General features: G+C 42.3%; 1 protein-coding gene across 1 annotated transcript in view; it reads right to left on the minus strand.

Moving 5' to 3' along the window:
• DNM3 (dynamin 3) overlaps window positions 1–22,032 on the minus strand; it is a 572,551-nt gene that overhangs the window by 275,275 nt on the left and 275,244 nt on the right. Inside the window, exon 18 of the mRNA XM_073593228.1 lies at window positions 3,185–3,293. Coding sequence (XP_073449329.1) covers window positions 3,185–3,293 — 109 coding nt within the window. The remainder of the gene's footprint in view (window positions 1–3,184; window positions 3,294–22,032) is intronic.

Here is a 22,032-nt window from a genome sequence, read left to right on the forward strand (position 1 = left end):
TATCTATCTATCTATCTATCTATCTATCTAGTGAATTGGTGGATTTATTAAAGGCAAATAGACTGCACTCTGCAAGGGGATTTTCTCCAGAGCTTAGTAAAAGAGGTAAAGCTTCACTTTGCAAAAAACATCCAATCACATGCAAGGAAAATTACAAAAAAACTGCATTTTTTTCTTCTATATGATTGGAAGATGGAAGACAGCAGAGCTTCCCCTCATTTACTAAGCTCTGGAGCAACTGCACTTACAAAGTGCACAGTCTATTTACTATTTACATTTAGTAAATGCACCCTTCAGTATATACATAAATGAATATATACATATAATAAAAAAATGACACCACACTGAGAAGATGTATAACAACACACACACACACACATATATATATATATATATATATATATATATATATATATATATATATATATATATATATATATACACACAGTATCTCACATAAGTGAGTACACCCCTCACATTTTTGTAAATATTTTATTATATCTTTTCATGTGACAACACTGAAGATATAACACTTTGCTACAATGTAAAGCAGTGAGTGTGCAGCTTGTATAACAGTGTAAATTTGCTGTCCCCTCAAAATAACTCAACACACGGCCATTAATGTCGAAACTGCTGGCAACAAAAGTGAGTACACACTTAAGTGAAAATGTCCGATTTGGGCCCAAAGTGTCAATATTTTGTGTGGCCACCAGTATTTTCCAGCATTGCCTTAAACTTGTTGGGCATGGAGTTCACCAGAGCTTCACAGGTTGCCACTGGAGTCCTCTTCCACTCCTCCATGACGACATCACGGAGTTGGTGGATGTTAGAGACCTTGCGCTCCACCACCTTCCGTTTGAGGATGCCCCACAGATGCTCAATAGGGTTTAGGTCTGGAGACATGCTTGGCCAGTCCATCACCTCTACCCTCAACTTCTTTAGCAAGGCAGTGGTCGTCTTGGAGGTGTGTTTGGGGTTGTTATCATGTTGGAATACTGCCCTGTGGCCCAGTCTCCCCGAAGGGAGCGGATCGTGCTCTGCTTCAGTATGTCACAGTACATGTTGGCATTCATGGTTCCCTCAATGAACTGTAGGTCCCCAGTGCCTGCAGCACTCATGCAGCCCCAGACCATGACACTCCCACCACCATGCTTGACTGTAGGCAAGACACACTTGTCTTTGCACTCCTCACCTGGTTGTCACCACACACACTTGACACCATCTACCAAATAAGTTTATCTTGGTTTCATCAGACCACAGGACATGGTTCCAGTAATCCATGTCCTTAGTCTGCTTGTCTTCAGCAAACTGTTTGCAGGTTTCTTGAGCATCATCTTTAGAAGAGGCTTCCTTCTGGGATGACAGCTATGCAGACCAATTTGATGCAGTGTGTGGCGTATGGTCTGAGCACTGACAGGCTGATCCCCCACCCCATCTACCTCTGCAGCATTGCTGGCAGGACTCATATTTCTATTTCCCAAAGACAACCTCTGGATATGACGCTGAGGATGTGCACTCAACTTCTTTGATCGACCATGGCGAAGCCTGTTCTGAGTGGAACCTGTCCTGTTAAACTGTTGTATGGTCTTGGCCATCGTGCTGCAGCTTAGTTTCAGGGTCTTGGCAATCTTCTTATAGCCTAGGCCATCTTTATGTACAGCAACAATTCTTTTTTTCAGATCCTTAGAGAGTGCTTTGCCATGAGGTGCCATGTTGAACTTCCAAATACCAGTATGAGAAAGTGAGAGCGATAACACCAAATTTAACACACCTGCTCCCCATTCATACCTGGGACCTTGTAACACTAACGAGTCACATGACACCAGGGAGGCAAAATGGCTAATTATGCCCAATTTGGACATTGTCACTTAGGGGTGTACTCACTTTTGTTGCCAGTGGTTTAAACATGGCTGTGTGTTGAGTTATTTTGAGGGGACAGCAAATTTACACTGTTATACAAGCTGTACACTCACTACTTTAAATTGTAGCAAAGTGTCATTTCTTCAGTGTTGTCACATGAAAAGATAGAATAAAATATTTACAAAAATGAGAGGGGTGTACTCACTTTTGTGAGATACTGTATATACTCTTACATTTTTCTATAGTGTATTCTTAACCGCTTGCCGATCAGCCGCCGTCATTTTACTGCGGCAGGTCGCCACGAACCCACGAACCATCGTAGCTATACGTCAGCTCGCGGGATCGGGATAGCAGGTGCGTGCATGCGGCCGCTGCACAGCGGGGGTGCCGATGTCGTGGCCGATGGACGCGATGACCGCCAGCCACGAGCAATCAGGAGCATGAGGGAAAAACACGGAAGTGTGTGTAAACACCCAAGTACGTGTTTTGTTCTGAGAGGAATGACAGATCGTGTGTTCCTATTCCTCTGGTCAGTCCACTCCCCCTTCAATTAGAATCACCTCTCAGGGAACACAGTTAACCCCTTGATCGCCCTCTTGTGTAACCCCTTCACTGCCAGTGACATTTTTACAGTAATCAATGCATTTTTATAGCACTGATCGCTGTATAAATGCCAATGATCCCAAAAATGTGTCAAAATTGTCCGATGTGTCCGCCATAATGTCGCAGTCATGATAAAAATCGCAGATCACCACCATTACTAGAAAAAAAAAGAAGAAGAAAAAACATGCTATAAATCTATCCCCAATTTTGTAGACGCTATAACATTTGCACAAAGCAATCAATATACGCTTGTTGCAATATTTTTTACCAAAAATATGTAGAAGAATACATATCGGCCTAAACTGAGAAAAAATTTGCTTTTTTAGAAAAAAAAATGGGGATATTTATTACAGCAAAAAGTACAAAATATTGGGGGTTTTTTTTCAAAATTGTCGCTCTATTTTTGTTTATAGCACAAAAAATAAAAACCACAGAGGCGATCAAATACCACCAAAAGAAAGCCCTATTTGTGGGGAAAAAATCTATTTTGTTTGGGTGCAATGTCGCACGACCGCACAATTATCAGTTAAAGCAATGCAGTGCCAAATCGCAAAAAATGGCCCGGTCATTCTGCAGCCAAATCTTCCAGGGTTGAAGTGGTTAATGTATTCTAAATGTAAGAATTACTAGATTAAAATACTTGTTTAGTGATTGTATGGCGGTATGCTTTGTAGGGATGTGAAAGCTGGCTGTCATCTTCAAATCATTTTGTTGTCCTTACCAGCCTATCCGGATAGACTCCAGCTCGGAGCAGAGAGGCTTTCCAGCTATCTACTTCTTCCTGGGAGTCACAGGCCAGTTCCAGGCATCGGTAATCCTTATACACATTCCTAAAAACCACAAAATTGAGAGGAGTAAGAAAGTCAAATAGGGATAAACTGCAAGCATTTTCATCCAGTGTGACGGATTTTACACATTAGAAATTCAGATAGCGGTATTAACTTTCTTCACAAATTATTGTTCTTAAGGAGATGTTCTCATTACTTTAAAAACTATTTTAAACAAATACAGCATTTTAAAATACAGTTATAATACTTATCATTAGTGCCCTGTTGAATTTAATATTCACAATTTACTGGCTCTTTTGCAAAACTAGAGGTGCCAATAGGATTTACAGCATCTGACACTTACGGGTATGTGTCAGATGCCTGTATCTCTCTTCTGTCCACTGTGGAAATCCCCTATCCCCCCATCCCCCAGCCATTATGTCTTTAGTACATCTTCAGAGTTTCAGTGACAGTAAGGCCCTGTTCACATTAGGCAGAATTGCCTCAATTCTGCCTGTGATTCCCAATCATGGCAAAATGTGCGCCATGCGTTTGGGTGCCATTATTCTTAATGGCACCCTAAATGCGGTGATATTCTGCCGTAATTGTTGTGAAACAGAACTGCGTGGCAATCGCGGAAAAACTCGTGTTTAAAAATCACAAGCTTGTCGCCCAAAAAGGGGCTTCTTTTGGGGACAAATGCGCATATGGCTGCCCTATGCACGATGTATGTAAATCGCATGTTGAAAATCGCAAGAAGGAACACTCATTCCCACCAGGTGATACCTGAACAGGTGTCTGACCACCATAAGGATCGAAGGCTTACCAGAATTTGTGGCCACACAATTAAGTGTAGCAAACACGCTTTGATAATGCCACTCATGTGGAGTATAATGAATCCTCTCCTTTTATCCTTATCTCTAGAACTCCAGATAGGCCGGAAAAAAAAAATAACTAATATGGTGTGATACTGTTACCACTCTGACAGGGGCGGACTAATAACTCATGGGGTCCCCGGGCAATAGGAGATTATGGGGCCCCCAGGCAATCAGAGATTATGGGACCACACAGTATACACACACACAGTATACAATCACACAGTATACACATACATGTACACACAGTATACACAGACAGATGTAAAAAAAACACAGATTTATACATACTGTCCCTGGTTTTACTGAGGCTGGCAACCCTGATGGGGCCCCCTAGTGGCCCAGGGCCCTCGGGGAGTGCCAGAGTGGTTCAATGGTCAGTCCGCCCCTGCACTCTGATAAATTACACCCAGGTGAGTAACACTCCATGCATAAAATATAAGTGCAACTGCCGATCACCAGCCTCCACCAGCTTTCACCCCAATGCAGTGCACACTCACCGAGCAAAAAATCATAAGAAGAATCAAAGATGAAAACAAGGATATCCACAGGTTTCAGTGCTAGGATTTCCTCTCATAATATCTCAATTCACAGGGTAGAGCTCCATTCAAATGTCCCAAAATACCAAAGGCCATAAAGAAAAGATATGCCTCATAGCGTAATATTTATTAACGGACATACAATGAACAGGTAAAATTGCATAAAAACAATATATCAAGCCACTAGACTCACATATAACACCGCCACATGGACCTCTGCTGTGGTGGCGTGACGTTCTGGCTCTGAAATCCTACCGTTCGGGATTCGCAAAAAAAATGCATCCTCAGGGGCCTCAGAGGCCCCAGAGGATGAAGGGTAGGATTTCGGATCAGTGAATTCTGCAAAAGCATAATCTATTTTCTGAAGTTTCACTTTAATAAGGCAAAAAGCAAAATGATAGCTCATGGTAACCTATTAGAAAGAATACTTCTTGTATGCATTCTGATCCCTACTCTAGTGGTTGCACACAGCTTTGTGTACATTGTACATCATTACCAGATCAATCACAATATGGTGGGAAAGTGTTTCAGTTAAACTAACAACACAGACAAATATTCTCAGTATGTAAAGCTGGCAACACATGCTCAGTTGCCATACATCCACTGTTGTTAAAACCTTCACTTGCAGCATGCTATGTACAATTCTGTTATTTCCTAAATTTTGCTGCCCCTGCCAGGGGTATCTTGGGAGCATCATAAGCAACACAAGAAGCTGTTCCAAGCAAACTTTGTCTAAGCAGCTCTGCATGACAACATTTTTTCATTTCAATAATTCATGAAATCACTCTGCTCATTCCTACTGCAGAGTAACTATTAGTCTCTTACACTGATTGTAAAGCCTAAACATTTTTTTACCTTAATGCATTCCCTGCATTAGGGTAAAAAATGTTTAGATTTTAGTATTTGCCCCTGACTCCCTCACCCCTTATACTTACTTGAGCCCTCACTCGATCCAGCGATGTGCTTGTCTGTAGTGGCTCACCCCAAATTGGCTCTTGATGCTGTCAGCCAAGTCCTGTGACAAGGGAGCAGGGGGCAGGGCCGAGTCTTACTTTCTGTGTCTATAGTCTATAGAGGTCGGCAGCGCATGGCCGCAGGTGTGCCACAATAGAAAGGGGCTAATACCGAGAAGAGAAGGAGCCAGAAGCCAGGAGCATCGGTGGGGAATCCCAGAAGAGGAGGTTCTCGACCCCTCTGTGCAATACCATTACACAGAGCAGGTAAGTATAACAGGTTTGTTATTTTAAAAGGAAAAAAATGTACTTTACAAACACATTAATTGCTTCCATAATGCCCTACTTTCACTGCATTCTCACAGATGATCTTCTTTAGGCAGTCATGGATGTCCACACATACTTACCATTTTATAAAGAGAACTTTTACTTTGCACCTAATAGGAAACGTAAAAGGTTTACTGCAAAGCAGGCTGCCTAAAGTGCATTTCCACTTTTGCAGCCAAATTGGGACACCTACTTTATGTTTGTTACATGTTCCCGTTCACATAGCATTAAAAAAAGTTAATAATTTGTTGGTTAGCTTTTTAAGTGCTTTTTTATTTGCTTAAAATGGTCGTTAAGTCACTCTAACATTTAGGCTCAGTTCACATCTAGGCGTATGGGGGCAACAATCACGGTAAAAACGCGCAAATAGAATCGGCGATGCCTGTCGCCCAAAAGAAGCTCCTGTATTTCTTTTGGGCGACAGGCATGCGAGATTCTGTTCATGCATTTTTATCATGATTGTCGCCCGACGAATTGTGGGAAAATTGCGCCGTGTTTGGGGTGCTATTGAATTTGACGGGCAACACACCGGGAATGCACGGGCATCCCATGATTTGCAGCTACTGTGAATCGTGGGCAGAATCGCGGCGATTCTGCCTGCCATTCGGAATGCGGAGATATGAACGGAGCCTAATGCACCATCAGCACTATCTCCTATTGCAGTGTCTGCCTCTGTGTGTGATTTATAAAACAAAATGCTGTAAATACCTCATTTCAGAGCAGCGATCCGCGATCACATGACCGGCCGGTTCTCTCCTTTCGTCCTCTGACAGATGCAGTGGGAGGGACCGGGATTTCTCCCACTGACATCAGTTGGGAGGGGAGGAGGAGGAGGGGAGGAGGAGAGAGCCAGCCGGTCATGTGATCACGGATCACCGCTCTGAAATGAAATATTTACAGCATTTTTTAAAACAAATCACACAGAGGGGGACACTGCAATAGAAGACACTGCTGATGGTGCATAAATGTTACAGTTACTCAAGCGGCGGGAGGGGGGGCAGGCACTGTCACTAGTTGACAGGCAGGGAGGGGAGGGGGGAGGAGGACACAGGAGCACAGAGGAGACAGAGAGCAGGGCTGTGGATGATGGAGGCACGTAAACTGACCACGGTGTCAGGGTTCAGCAGCCAAGATACACCGTGGTCAGTTTACATAGGGGAGGATAGAAACTGTCAGGATCAGCCAAGTATTTCAGGTGTTACGGGGGGCTAAATGACACAGCACAAGTACTGTGCTGTATAACATGCTTTAAAGGAGCGGGATACTTTGGGGGGGGTGGGTTAACAAACACTTCAAACAACTCTCACATGCTCTCACTGCTTTTTAATGTTTAGGAAATGGGTGTGGAGTAATGTTTAAGGCTGGTCATACATGGATCAAAATTCGGCCTGTCCCTGCTAAAACAAACAAATTTTGATCCATGTATGGGCACTGTGGTGCCCTCTCCACCAATCTAGCATACCTCTGCTACCTCACTCCCAGTGACAGAATGGGGTCCCGTGGTGCATCTAGCGCAGACCTCATGCGTGCACTTACAATAACTTGTTTCACTCTTCCATACCATGTGGCTAAGCTATGGGTCTTCATAATGCAGATTCGGTCCCAATTTGTTAGGGACACTGACCCCTGGGGTGGGAGCCAAGTCACCAACCCCCTCGTACGAGAGGACCTCTCGCCACAACAGGTACCATGCTTCAAGACTGGCTGCAATGTACCTTGCAATAGTTCTTGGTTACCCATAGCAATTGCATCCTTCCTCCTTATCCTTCTGAGTAGACCTTTAGTATTGGCTTTGTTTCCTACTCCACATGTGCTTTACTGACTCTTGTTCTTTCATACACCAGTAACCATCAGGCGCCCCTTTAAATTACTTCAAACCAGGCTTGGAACATTTTGAGGCACAGTCCAACATGAACAGTTTGATGCAACATTTCCTAATTGATCCAACTAGGTTGTCCAGGCAAACCTCAGCAAGGTGAGAGTCCATGGTTGGGGTTTCCCAAGGCATGGCGCTTCTCCAGACTCCCAGTGTTTTCCTACAGACTATTGGGTGGAGCAGTCCCCCCTGTAGTGTTCCACAGCAATCACAGCATCCTCCTGAGTAGACCAAAGCTCTGGAATTCCCTCAACAGCAACGCCCTAACGGCTGTCTCCCTGCTGTCAGAGTACAATGATCTCCGCTTACTTTTTTCTGACTGGTACATAAATATCTCGCAAGCATAGACAATTGTGGTGCGGAGGTCTAAAAGGAATTCCAAATACACTCTTTATGAATTCCAGAGATTTGTGAAGTTAGGAGGACTGGTATATGCAAATTAACAGACCTCATAAACCCGAATATTTGGTTGTCTGAGCCCATTTTGCTTTGAAAACATCAGGAGTTAGCGATGGACATCTTATATCTGTTGGCTCCATTAAAAATGATGATATGTTGAGGAAAGAGAGGGGCTAGAGATAGCTTTTTTTTCCACATGCGCATGAATATTAGTTCCCTTTCACACCTGCAAATGGGGCTGTTAGCAGGACACCCAGCGGAGGGTCTCTTGGACAGTCCTATTGGACAGTATGTGTCCAGGGTTGATCATTTTACCGCTCCATGAGTGCATTACATGCGAGCGAATGCATTTAGCTGCAGGAGCTGTCATCCTGCTATTGCTTTCATGGGGCTGCTGACTATTGCTAATCACCGGGAGCCCCTGCTGCATCTCCTACATACAATTGCTAACATCCTAATTCGCAAGTGTGAATGTGGCCTTACGGGCATAGAAACCAGAAACGTTTTTTTCTTCTAAAATTCTGTTTGGGTAATTTAATATGTCTTGTTTAAATGCCCATGCAGTGATTAGTGGAGTTCTGCTTTAAGAGTTTTTATTTTTTCCAAATTATATCCTCAAAATGATCTGCAATCATAATTTAAATAAATAATTAAAATATTTTTTACAGCAGTTTGACAAAAAAAAAAGCAACTTAATAGTAATTGCAATCTGGGTGGTTTAGAGGTAAAATAAAAACAACAGGGAATGATAATTATATGCATTAATCAAAGGTCAATGCAAACACATTCCCAAGGAAACCTTCTCAACCCCATGATTTCACAAACAGCTCAAGGTCATCGCTTGTGATTACAGGAAGTGAGAGCTTTACCGCCAGCAGAAAGCAAGACGTAGAACAATGTTTAATATACAACCAGGGTGATTATGATGATCAGAGTTTACAAAAAACTCACAAGATCAAGTCTGTTCATTATATGAAATTCCTAAACACCCACAGCAAAAATTTGGAATATTCTCTACGCATTATATAAGCTCAGTTAAAGGGATATAAAATATCTCAGAAAGTTCAATAGCAATGAACCATTTTCAAATTTTAGAAAGCAACTCATAGCAGCCAAGCAAACTGTCAGAAAACAGAATGAATACAGCCTGCTAGAGGACGTTCTACTGCTCCCCCTTTACTTGCTTTTCTCTGTCTCCCCAACCTAGTTTTCATTTCAGATTTTTCATTAAATGAGAAAGATGTCAGATGGGATAACAAAGGAAGGCGCTGATAATTTCAGGTTGGTCTTGACAATGGATCTCAACCACTTGAATAACACCACTTTTGTGGAAAAAATCATATATAGCAAATAAAAAAAAACCATTAAAGCATATACAATTGCTACACAAACCATGTTGTCATTTAAAGTGATACTAAACAGAGAAGTGTTAATTTTCATAATTCATTCACATAACTTATATATAAGGCCACTGTATTTTGTTGTTTTTTTAACCTCTAGGCCCCTTTCACACTTGTAGGACTTGTCCTACGACTTGGGACTGCAAAGTCGCATGACATCTCGTTCCCCATGATTTCCAATGACTACCATTCATATTGGCACGACTTTAAGTCATGTCGACTTCAAAGTAGTCCCTGCACTACTTTGGTCCGACTTATATGTGAGTTACGCAAGCATTCCCTGAAATCGTGTCAAAATTGGGGCCGCAAAATCACGGCGAAGTCACGGTAGTGTGAAAAAGGGGCCTATGTATCTTACTCCTGCAGTGCTATTGTGTGGTCACATGATCTTTCCCCATTCTTTGGCATCTGCAGAGAAACATCTTTGGGAGGGGCTTCCAATACTCTGCTGATGTATGCTATCTACAGTATGGGGAAGGTTTACTAAAACTGGTGCACACAGAATCTTCTTCTAGGTTTTATTGTCAAAGCCTAATTGAACAAGATGAAGTTAGAAGCTGGTTGGTTACTATGCATTTCCCATCCTGCTCCTTTGAATGTTCTCTGCCCTGGAAAACAAACTTCAATGTGACCCCACTAGTAACTAGAACAATTGAATTAGTGTTCTGAAAATGATTATAACAGCAGTGCATTTAACCTCCCTAACGGTATTCCTGAGTGTGGCTCGGGGTGGATTTTCAGCACCAAAAGCGGTAACCCCGAGCCATACTCAGGATTGCATTGTAGGATCCAGGTACATGTTTCTTACCTTGTCCCCAGGATCCTGTGATGTCTCCCCGCTGTGTGAGTGAGCCTTCCTCCGCTCGATCTATCACGGAGCCGAGCTCCGTTCCCTGCGAGCGCTGCGACGCATGGGGACGGAGAACGGCGCCAAATTCAAAAAGTAAAAGACACAATACATATACAGTACACTGTAATCTTACAGATGACATTACTGTATCAATTTATTTCACATCCCTTTTGTCCCTAGTGGTTTGTCCAGTGCCTTGCATGCACTTTTATATTATATATATACTGTTTTTTCTGCCTGGAAACTGGAGATTGCCCATAGCAACCAAAACCTTCCCCTTACATCAAAAGTGGTTGTAGACCAGCTAGAAAACAGAGCCTAAATAAATTAGAATCACTTGCAGAATTGAGCGATAGTGATTTGTGGGGAAATTCGTCATCAAACACTGAAAGAAATGACAGCGAAAATTCTGCAACTGAGCAAATTTCAGTGTTTTTTATTTGATTACATTATTGAATATTTTTTATTATTATATTATTATTTGTTATATTTATTTATAGTTATTTATCATATTATAATTTATGATTTCGTGTTTTAAACTTTATCATACCCGAGATGTCTACTAGACTCTTGTTTGGACAGATTTAAGGTGCGTTATTCCTAAGAATTACAGGCCTACAATATAAAATGCCAAATTTTCATGCAAAATAATTGTACCGCTTTCAGCATCAAAAATCTGAAATAATCATACTGCCAGGGAGGTTAAAGTGGGGTAAGTATCTGAATGTGATTTTGCATCAGCCTCTTGCAGTCCTCTGTATAGCAGAGCTCTGATTCATAGAGGAAAAGGCAGCACACAAGGTCAATCAGTTCATATGTTGACAAGAAGCATGCTGATAGCAGGAGAAAGCAAAGTCACAGAGGGATTAAATCATCATTATGCTGCTCCTCCTTCACCGACCAGTCACAGGTTGCAGAAAGGAGGGGCCATGTTAGGCTGGACTAATTGGTTGTCATTAAACCTGGAGTACCAAGGACATCCTGGAGTGTCAAAGTACTGGAGCTCTGAACTGAAGGTGTGTATTGCAGCACAAACAGCTTTTTTTATTTTATTTCATACACAAGCCTTAAAGATTCTTTACAGAGAATAGCTAATCTGTTGATTATATGATTTTGCTAACTGCCTTCTAGTCTAGATAACTGGCTGTCACATGCTGATTCAGTGGCCTCTACTTTTGGAGTCATTGACCTGGAACGAGCATATGCAGCCATTGAAATCACAGTAATGTCAGAACTTCTTTGGATAAAAAGCCAAACAGCTAGAATTTTCAAAAGGAGAGGTCAGCAATGGTAGTTTGCTTATTTTTATTGGTACAGATTTTCTTTAATGACAAAGTTGAACTAATGGACATCCAGTTAGCCATGGAAACACACTAATGTATTCATAAAAACAATAAGTACCGGTATATAAAATACCTTACATACATTTAATTGTATGTAGTGCAGTCTGGGTGCCCTGTACAGCAATTCATAAATTCTCAGAGGGCGTAGGGTAGAGAAAGAGAAAGTTGGGGACAGTAAGGGAAGACGTGATGTCTCTGGAATTATTTTCTTTATGAAACGATCCATCTGCTTTTAGTTAGCTGCAATGAGTGACTAACATTTTCTAACTGGGTGTGCCCCCTCTAAGGCCACTCCAAAGCAGAGCTTCATTCATTAGATTAACCCGTTTACTTTCTATGAAACATTTCTTACGGTAATGCTGAATTAGCCTCTGTGGCTAGCGGTTTGGGTGCTCCCATAAGCACAGCCAAAAAAGAAAAAATCAACTGAATCTACTCTGAATACACATATACATATGAATATACGTTATGCAAAGTCCTAAATGCACAAATGTGTAGCAATGTACCTTTAAAGAAATGGACTGCTTAAATATCCTTATTTATTGTTATTTCATCCATATAGTACTAACAAAAAAGGCTTTACATAATACATACTGTTAGGGCTGATTCACACTTTAGCAATCTGCTGCAGTGCACTAATGTATGTGCTGTAACACTCATTACTTTGCATGCCAACATCAATTGCATTAAGGCAGCACAGTCATTATGAATGGACTGCCAATACAACACAGCAGATTAAACAGACACATTACTGTTTTTAGCAGCCCAATGCACACTGCAGTATGTCATGTGTTACACTCTACTGTACATTGCGCTGGAGTGTCATTCACAGTGAATGGCATTTCACACATAGCAGGTCTGTTGTCATGCTCCTCAGCCCAGAGAGACATGCCTTAATGTAAACTTTTTATAGAGTTCAGGCTCTGCCCCATCATTTCATGTCCTTGTAGCCAATCCTCATGAAGCCACTTAACCTCCTTGGTTTAGATTAACACCCACTGTAATGTAATGCTTCCATCAGTCAAGGCACCCTTTCCCTAAAGGGGTTCAAGGGGTCTTCATTGCGTTAACACGCGGTTTACTGAATGTTGCCACAATACACAAGTGTGAATAAGCCCTCAAAGTTAAACTACAGTTCCACCCAAAATCGCCTGACCAACAACACCCCCTTCCCTGCTTCCTGATCAACCCTTGGTGGTCTTCTCAAAAGTACACCAAGCCTGGCCATAGAAAATGATAGCCACATGGATGAGACTGTTTGATCCTGTCTACTCTGATCCTTACCTTTTTCCAGAGTCCCCAATCCATCTCCAGATAGTACAGTAGTAGACAAGCTGCACATCCTCAGTTTGGTGTGTATTGCTAGAGCGTTTTTTTTTTTTTCTTGGGAAGGTGCATGTGATCAGCACAAGGCCAATCAGCACTGTCCAGACAGAGGGTCAGTGGTCCTGCGTCCTCATAGGACAATCATGGGAGAATGAAAACTCCTACAAGCTTTAACCAGACACTGATAGAAGTCACAATACTGCTCTAACTGCTAATGAGAAAAGGTATTTAGCAGTTTATATTTACTAAAACTATTGCATTTGCGTGTTCTGTGTGCTGTGGGAGACCAGATATAGTGAATACAGAGTCCTGGGTTTAGAAATACAGTCAGTATTCTGAATGGTACCCACCTGATTGTGTTTGACATTCATCAGCTCTGTGCTGGCCCCTGGAGTAAAAGGAAGTGCTATGGAATCACATGCAAAGTCATATCACGTCTTTTGCAAACACAATAGGTTCAATTCACGTTTATTTATTTACAAACACAACACACTTTATTTAGTAAGCTTTGTGAGTAGTGGTATTGTACTACTGGTAGTAATTATATACCACTGTCTGTGTTATTTTATCGGACCTTATAAAATATCAATGTCACTGAATTCCTTCAATTTTTTCAATAAAAATGTATTGAAAGAGAAATATCTTGGGACATATATATCTCTCCCAACTACAACGTCCTTGCTCCAACGAACTATCTCACAATCTTATAGCTATGACTTGTCTAGGGAGAATAAACATACTCAAAATTGACATCACTTCCCCATTTCCTGTATCTCTTTAAATCTGCTCCATCTATTTCCCTACCTCATTCTTGAGCAATTCACGATAGAGGGTAAAACAAATCCTGAAGAGGATTTGGGTCCTAGGCACCGCCATTTTTAGTGTGGGAAACCAGTGTAACTTCCAGCTGGCTTAAAGCCAGCTCCCCACTGCCCATGTGCAAGACGTGCTGTGCTTTCTGAATGGTAACGGGACTGAAATTTCACTCAGCTCGTCTAAGCAGAAGGGAGAGTGGGATAGATATCTCCTGATTTTCATTTTTATTACCAAAGGAAAACTGGCAAAAAATGTTTTTTCAAATTTGGTTGTATATTTCTTGCTATTACCATAACTTACCACCAAAGAACAACCCAAAATAAATTCTCCTGCTCCTTATGATCGCAGCGATACTACATATGTATGTTATTTGTTAATTGCGCAGTGCAATACGCAATCAAGGCTAGTAAGGCACAGAAACAATCTTGCAGATTTTGCTTTTGTTTATCTTACCTAAAACACACTGACCCTGACCTTTGACTCTGGCCATGACCTTTGACCCTAACTCTAACCCTTACTCTGACCTAGATCAAACCCTGATCTAGCAATTTTGCTTTCTTTCTATTTTTTTTTACACACACTCCTTTGTTTATAGTTTTCTCCTTTAGTAAGGAGAAAAAAATGCAGTGTATCTTTTCTCCATTCAAGAGGAGAAAACAACACAAGGGCAGGCTGCATAGCGACTGATCACTGTGATAGCCAATCAGAGGCTATCACAGCAATCAGATGATCCGGAACCGGCTCTCCTGGTTCCTAATTGTTAGTAAGAGACCGGGGGCTCTCTGTGCTGGGAGTTTGCTGTGCAGCAGTCTCAGCACAAACTCAGCTACGCATATGTAGCAATAACTCTCAGTGGAGCTGCTGGTTTAAAGCGGGCTGTTACCATCACCTTCGTTACCTCAATTTCACCACAACCGGGTCTAGGGTGCCGTTGAGTATAACATCAGACAATGTGGGCACCGGACACTTGAGTATCTTTTCCAATGCTTTAATAAACGTAACTGAAGGAAGTAGCAGGAAAGAGGTAGAAGAAGAGTTGCAGGGAAGTTCAAATACCTTTTCTTAGTGTAGTATTAGGAATTGGAATCTTGTAGATGAATCTACTTTCCTCTTAGAGTTGAATCTTTGCCCGCCTGGATAGGTTTCTCTCACTAACCTAGCAGCCAGTATGCAGCACGAACAAAAGTCTCTGCCAAAGACTTGAATGGAATAGAAACCCGTACGATCTTCTGCCACAGGATGTAATGGTTTATGATGGATAGCAAACACAGTACTAGAACCTTTAAGCCGACCCGGCAGTACTATGCGGTAGGTTAACTTTAGGATGCGTCCTCCAACTGAGTCACCAGGCCCCTCTCCAGACCAGCACTCTGCATGATCCTTCCATGACGGGTCCTCCCCTGGGATCTTCTCAGTTGTCCAGCTTCTTCCCATAGGACAGACAGCACAGGACCATTCCCAAGCCACTGTGGTAGGCCCCAGACAGAGAGGACCACGCGGTAGTACTCCTAACACATACCTGTCGGCCAGGAGGGCCAGCAGGTGGAACGAAAAAGAACCCTAAAACATGGCGTCTGACCCATAAATACCCTCTCCCAGAATGCAACTCGGAGGACCACCTCCACCGAGTTATCTCCGGGACAGAGGAGCACTCATACACTTCAGCGTGTTGCCTTTTCAACACCGACCCATGGTGACAACGACACCCACAGGCACAGTGTGAAACTACATGCAACTCAGCCAAGCTGGAACAGAGGCAAATCTGACTATGTATGAACAGACAACCCACTAAATTTATAAGCAGTAGATTGAAAATCTACCAGCGCTACACATATATGCGGCCACAGGGATAAATACCCACTTCTGCAAGGCCATACATATGCTCATCAAGAAGGGATTAAAAAAGCTGCAAAGGGCCTTTACAATCTTCATATGGGGACACAAAACACCCAAGCTGTAACCACAAAATACATTCTTTACCCAGCTATTGCATTTGTGATATGGGGTGATTAGTGGTAAATGCATTTTAAGTCAGTCAAAACTTGTGGTTTAGGGGCCTGGTAGCCCAGTTTTATTAACAAAGGAAAGCAAGGTGTTTACACAATGGTTGCCCAAGCAGGGAAAATCAGCTTCTCAAAAACACAATCATTGGAAATACCGAGCCACCTGGGTTTTTTGTCAGCAGCACCACTGCTATTAGCACTGGGCTCCAAGATCACAGGTTCTTTAGGCTCATTCAGTCTTAGTTGCAGCACCTCACTGCAAAGTCCCACTCCTGGCCTCTAAATAGGGTTCTTCAGGCTTACTCAGCCTTGATTTATAAGGACCCTGCACATCTGTGTGCTCACACAAGCTGCAAGCATCCAGCAAAACCCAGACACAGGATTGAAGGTCCTGCCCAAGACACTTTGAAACCTTCAAACTCCAGGCCCCAAATTCGAACTACCAAACCCGAAGAAAACTTACAACACAGTTTTCTCTGCTTACAATAAACATGCTAAAGCTTCTCAAACTGCGCCTTTGAGAATTTCTGCGTCATTTCCATATCCAGGGGCGGCCCGTCCATTAAGGGTGCACGGGCGCCTCCCTCCCTATCCATGCATTTAGCCCTTTACAGAATGTCGGATGCATAAATTCCAATAGGGGGGGTTGTTTTTTTTGAAGCACGTGATTTGAGCTAGAGGCTCTAATAGGCTTCAAAATAGGGTGGGCTTGGGGTGCAGAGCACTGCAAGCCGAGCCTACCCAGTTGTGTGACAATAGCAAATGAATATTCACTATTTTCACACTAAATCTCCTCCCCAACAATCAGTAAGCGGGTCTCAGAACTCGTTTCCTGAATGGCCGAAAGGTGAAGCAATCCGATTGGCTGCCGAGGAGGTGGGAGGAGATGGAAGCCACCAAGCAGGGGAAGGGGAAGCTGCTGTTCCCGTGATGCCCGCGGAGAGAAGGGGAAGCCACCCGTGATGCCCACGGAGGAGAGAAGGGGAAGCCCGTAATGCCCACCATAGATGAGGTAAGTGCTCCGCACCTGACCGTCCGTGTGGGTGCACTGTTTGCCGCCCCCCCTAAAAAAAATTACTACCAACCACCACTGTCCATATCCATTTCCTAATGTCACACCATGGCATGGCATGGCCTGGCCTCACACTGTCACACATATTATCAAGCGTCGGTTTTTAACATAGTTATGGACTGATTTCACCATCTACCGTCAAAACTCCAGGTTCAGATCAAACAATCCATGATCCCGCTTGATTTGCAGGCCCTCCCACAGACAGCACCTCAACAGCGCAAGGAAGTCAGCCCTCTTCTGAACCTTACAAAAATAAGCTCCTAGCCTATGGGATAGGGTCCTCTCAACCTTAAAGACTTCCACATACATTGGTTTCATGACCCCTTTGTTTAATAACCTGTCATTTCCCCCTTGCGATACATAGGTACTTATTTGGGGCATGATGAGTACCTCATCACAGACTTGTTATGCTACTAACAACAAGTCCACTAACTCCTGAACTGTTAAGGACCCATTTGAAACCACCTACAACAGAAGAATGCTGACAGTTTTCTTCTTTTCCTCAGTCTATATCCAATAGACAGGGGTTAATGTTCCACCCACATCTTTTGAGAATTTACTACTCAGCAACTCTTCTCCAGAACACTCTGTTTTCCAAGTATATTCTATACTGTCAGCTTCCTCATACCCCAGACTACCTTTTTTACACAGCCACCTGGGAGTGGAAACTGGATACCTGAATTGAACCCAAGGAGGGGGTATTGGTGGAAAAATTACCCATATTTGGTGGGATTGTCCCCTACTGAAAGCTTCTGGAAAGCTTTTGTAGCGATACCCCAGAAGGAGCTGCTTTTGTTTGTTCAGTCCGTTACTATGCCTCTCAACCCCAAAGAACTGTCCCAGCCCCTATGGCACACCTACCAATGTGAATAACGCAATAAGACAGTAATGACACAGACACAGTTTAAACTATTTCAGATTTAATATTAGTCAACCAAGTCCTATATAAGTAGCCAAGACTTGGTTAAAACAATTTCTATTAAAGCAATAATTGGCAATTAGCAACAACAAAAGTAACACCAGTGTGTACAGTGTTAAACAGTAAAAAAAAAAAAATTTTTAGGCAAGCTAAAGATAATTGTAGATTTTAATATTACTAAAGGGGAACACCAGGCCAGCCTATAATACATGAAGGTCTATTGGGAATAATACCCCTTAGATATCTGTAGCGTGTCCCCTTTAAGAATGACAACAATAATGTTTTAAAAGCAAGGCCTTGCTATATTTACAATGGTCCCTCAATGTAATAGAGTGATGAGGAGCAATGTAAAATAGCTGGTGCTGTGATATTGCACTCTTCTATGTGATCCGGATAACAGGTGTCTGTGCACAGTGTTCAAGTGTGGTGTTTATGGAAGGCAATAGGATTCCTGGGCAAAGCCCCCTCACCAATCCTGTACGCATTCAGCAGTCCTCCAAAGAGCGATCAAACGATTCTCCTGTCTGCAGGTGTGTCGTGATGGCTTTCAGTCTGCTGACCCAGTGAACCAGCCGTGATGTTCAGCGTTGCTGCAGAGCGTCCTTCTGGAAGAAGGTGGTGTTCTGACCCTCTGGACAGGAGCTGTGCCCCCCTTGGTAGGCCGCAGTCCCCTCACACAGCAACAGGATGGTGTCCTCATGATGGGATCCAGGAAACAAGAGGCCTAGGGCCTGGTCTGCAGATTATTTTATAGTCCCTCCCATCAGTCTCCTCTCTTTCTGCTGTGCAGGCTGCAATTTGCAGTTCTGCTCCTTTAAAAGTCAGTAAGCAGCTTTGTGCTGGGACTTCATATACCAGACTCCTTTTCAGCTGCTGCTTGTTAAAGCCCCATTGGTTGGTTCCTGTAACTGCTTCTTTAATTGTCTTTCTTCCTCCTGCCAATAGGAACACAGGGGAGGAACAGAATAGCCTGTGTGCGTGTGTGTGTGTTTGTGTGTAAGAGGAGAGGGAGGGGGTGAAAAGCCCATTCAGGAACTGACAGACAGCTCTCTCCCTCTTTCCGGCTGGAAATCCTGTGTAAATGCAGTCAGTGAAGAGAAAAGGGAGGAGGGGGGAGAAACTCCCCACAGCTGCAGACACTCTGAACATTTCCCTGTCAGCCTATCTGTGTTAATGTAAGGCTGAAATACCCGCTACACTATTTTAACTGTTTACTCCACAGTGACATGGACAACGGTTTCAAACAACCCAAAATTATCGTGTTATCTATGATTCCTGGCTCTATAAAGTCTGCCAAAAAAGGCAGTCATTCTTCACCATTGGCGATCCCCTTGGGCCCCTATCTTAGCTAAATATGCATTGGAATTATCATGAATCACAGGTTGAAGTGAATGAACTGGTGTCTTCATTCAACCTTACCAACTATGTAACTATGTAATCTAGTTTATCTGTTTGCAGCAGAATATGATAGGCTGGATCAACACACAGTTTCCTGGGCTGCTTGGACAGTATTCGAAACATGGTGTCTTCAAAAATATAATTCCCCCTTGTCCCGGTCACAATGTACTTGGGTGAGAACCATTCCCCAACCCCCTCTGTCCTGAGCCTCCCATCTGTCCCTTCCCTCTACCCCAAATTCCAACTTTCCTCTTACCTCTGACCCTTCCTACTCTCTCTTCTTTCTGAATAGTTTTCCTAGCTCCCTTTTGCTTGTGATGCTTATCCTTTGGCTGAAACTAGATGATCTATTAATGAGACAAGTTGGCAAACCACCAATTATTTTTGTTCTGGTGGAAGATATGGAGAATATATAATATGCTACTATTAAACAGTTGAAATGATTCCACGTGATTTACAGTATGTGTATCTACATATGCCTGAGCTACCTTCAATCATATTTTTATGCCTTTGTATACTATACTCTACAATGTATGCTGCTAGGTGACTTTTGTGGACAATTTATTTGTTTGTCTGTAGTGTGTTAATATAAATCTAATAAACTAGGAATGGAATAAAAGTCAGTTCACATAGAGTTCCACCCAGTTAATTTACTCCTTAAAATGACGCCAGCTTCAAGGTAGTAATAAATGGGAGTTTAAATAGTTGCTTATGTAGGAAATAAGAAAAGGATGCCATTTGAGATGGTGATAAAAAAAAAACAAAACACTTCACAAGAGAAATTAACAATTTATGAGCAAATAGGGCTTCCTGAATGGCGTTCTCTTCATGTGGTAAAATAAAGATTAAAAAAAAAAAAAAAATATATATATATATATATATATATATATATATATATATATATATATTTACCTTCAGAATGATATGTTCAGGATGATACTTTATTGAGAGCATAGGCATGGTACAATAACAACAAATGACACAGTGGTACAGATTGTAGCAGCAAAGTACAGACATAGTATTGCATGGTAAAGCTAAGAATAGGCAAACAAAGTAAGAAGGTAGGCCCAAAACAATAAAAAGACAAGAGACAAACAAAACCCGTAGTAGTCAGCAGCCATGTCAAGGCACTATAAGGAGAAAGAAAAACACATCACTAAGTCCTCCATGGCTGCCAAATCCTATCGTACGTCTAAGGACAATCTGTTGATATACGTCAGTTTATACATGGGCAGTACAGCATTAATCAAATTATCCCAAGAAGCCACAGGAAGGGGGAGGGTGCATTCCATTTACACAATATTTCCTTTTTGGCATAATACAATAAGTAGGAGATCAAAAACTTGGTGCAGCGTGGTCTTTGTGCATCATCCTGGATGCCCAGTAATGCTAACTCTGGAGGGATTGGGAGAGACAGCTGAAGACGAATGCTGATGAGTTTGAAGACATCTGTCCAAAACTGCACCACCCTAGGGCAACTCCAGAATAAGTGAAAGTATGTACCAAAAGCTGTTTGACACCATGAACAAGTACGAGACCTCTGAGGGTAGATTCTGTGCATTCTCTGGGCAGTGCAATATATCCCATGCAAATATTTTGTTTGAATCAATTTATTCCTAGAGGAGATAGCTAGTTTAGACCTATCCTTGAAACAGTCTTCCCAGTTTTCTCTGTTGAGGGTATAATACTTAGTAGCATTTATGTTTGTGAATTAAACTTTTTAGGAGAAAATGATCATGAGCTAAAATAAGTACTGTTGTTATAATAACTCTTATTCTTCCTAGTAAATTGAGCCTAATGTGTCACACATTGGAGGGAATTGATCAAAACCAGAGTAGACAGAATCTGAAACAGCTGTGCATGGCAACAAATCAGCTTCTATCTTTCATTTTCAAAGCTTAAAGTGGATGTAAACCTGATTCATGAAATTTGACCTAAGCACATACTGTGTATCTGTTGTTTTCTTATCTCTCTCCAAAGCACTAAGTCCCTCGTGTTTCTGCTGTTTCCTTCCTCTGTTATCAGCATGATAATCTCAGACAAGTTCTCCATCAACCAAGATAAAGCCAGCCTGAAATTTGTGTCGTGGGAAGTTAGATTAGCAGGGAGCTTGTCTTGTCACAGCACTGCTCTGCACATTCCTTCCTTCCTTTTCCAAGAATCCACTCCCAGTGCTGAACAGGAAGAGAAAATCTCTAACACGATGTGCACTTTCTAAAGAATATATAAAGCTGAAGAAAGCAGATATACATGTAAAACTTATGTAGGGAGATTTGTTTCATCCCTGTGTATATTCTGAGGCTGTTCACTTCACTGGGCATATGTGAGGGTTTACATCCACTTTAACCAAACAAGCTGAAGATAGAAGCTGATTGGCTGCCATATACAGCTGCCAGATTCTGGCTGCTCCAGTTTGGATACATTCCCCTAGTGTTTCTATAGAGCAATCTGTTGCAGGATCAGAAGCCCAGGAGTGGGTGACTGGTTCAGTTCCTAGGCTTAGTGCCAAACCACAGCTGTGAATAACAGTCGCCAGTTTCAGTACTAAAGCCTTCTGGAGCCACTGGTATGCAGTGTGGAATCCACTGTGCTCCAAACCTGATTTGAGTTCAGAGCACTGGCATGCCATGTGTTGGACACCAGCACCGTAAACACTCCCTGACCCTGGACAAGCTACAGCAGGGAAAAATGTATGATGATGGCATT

Source organism: Aquarana catesbeiana, linkage group LG07 (assembly GCF_042186555.1).
Source record: "Aquarana catesbeiana isolate 2022-GZ linkage group LG07, ASM4218655v1, whole genome shotgun sequence".
Lineage (NCBI taxonomy): Eukaryota > Metazoa > Chordata > Amphibia > Anura > Ranidae > Aquarana > Aquarana catesbeiana.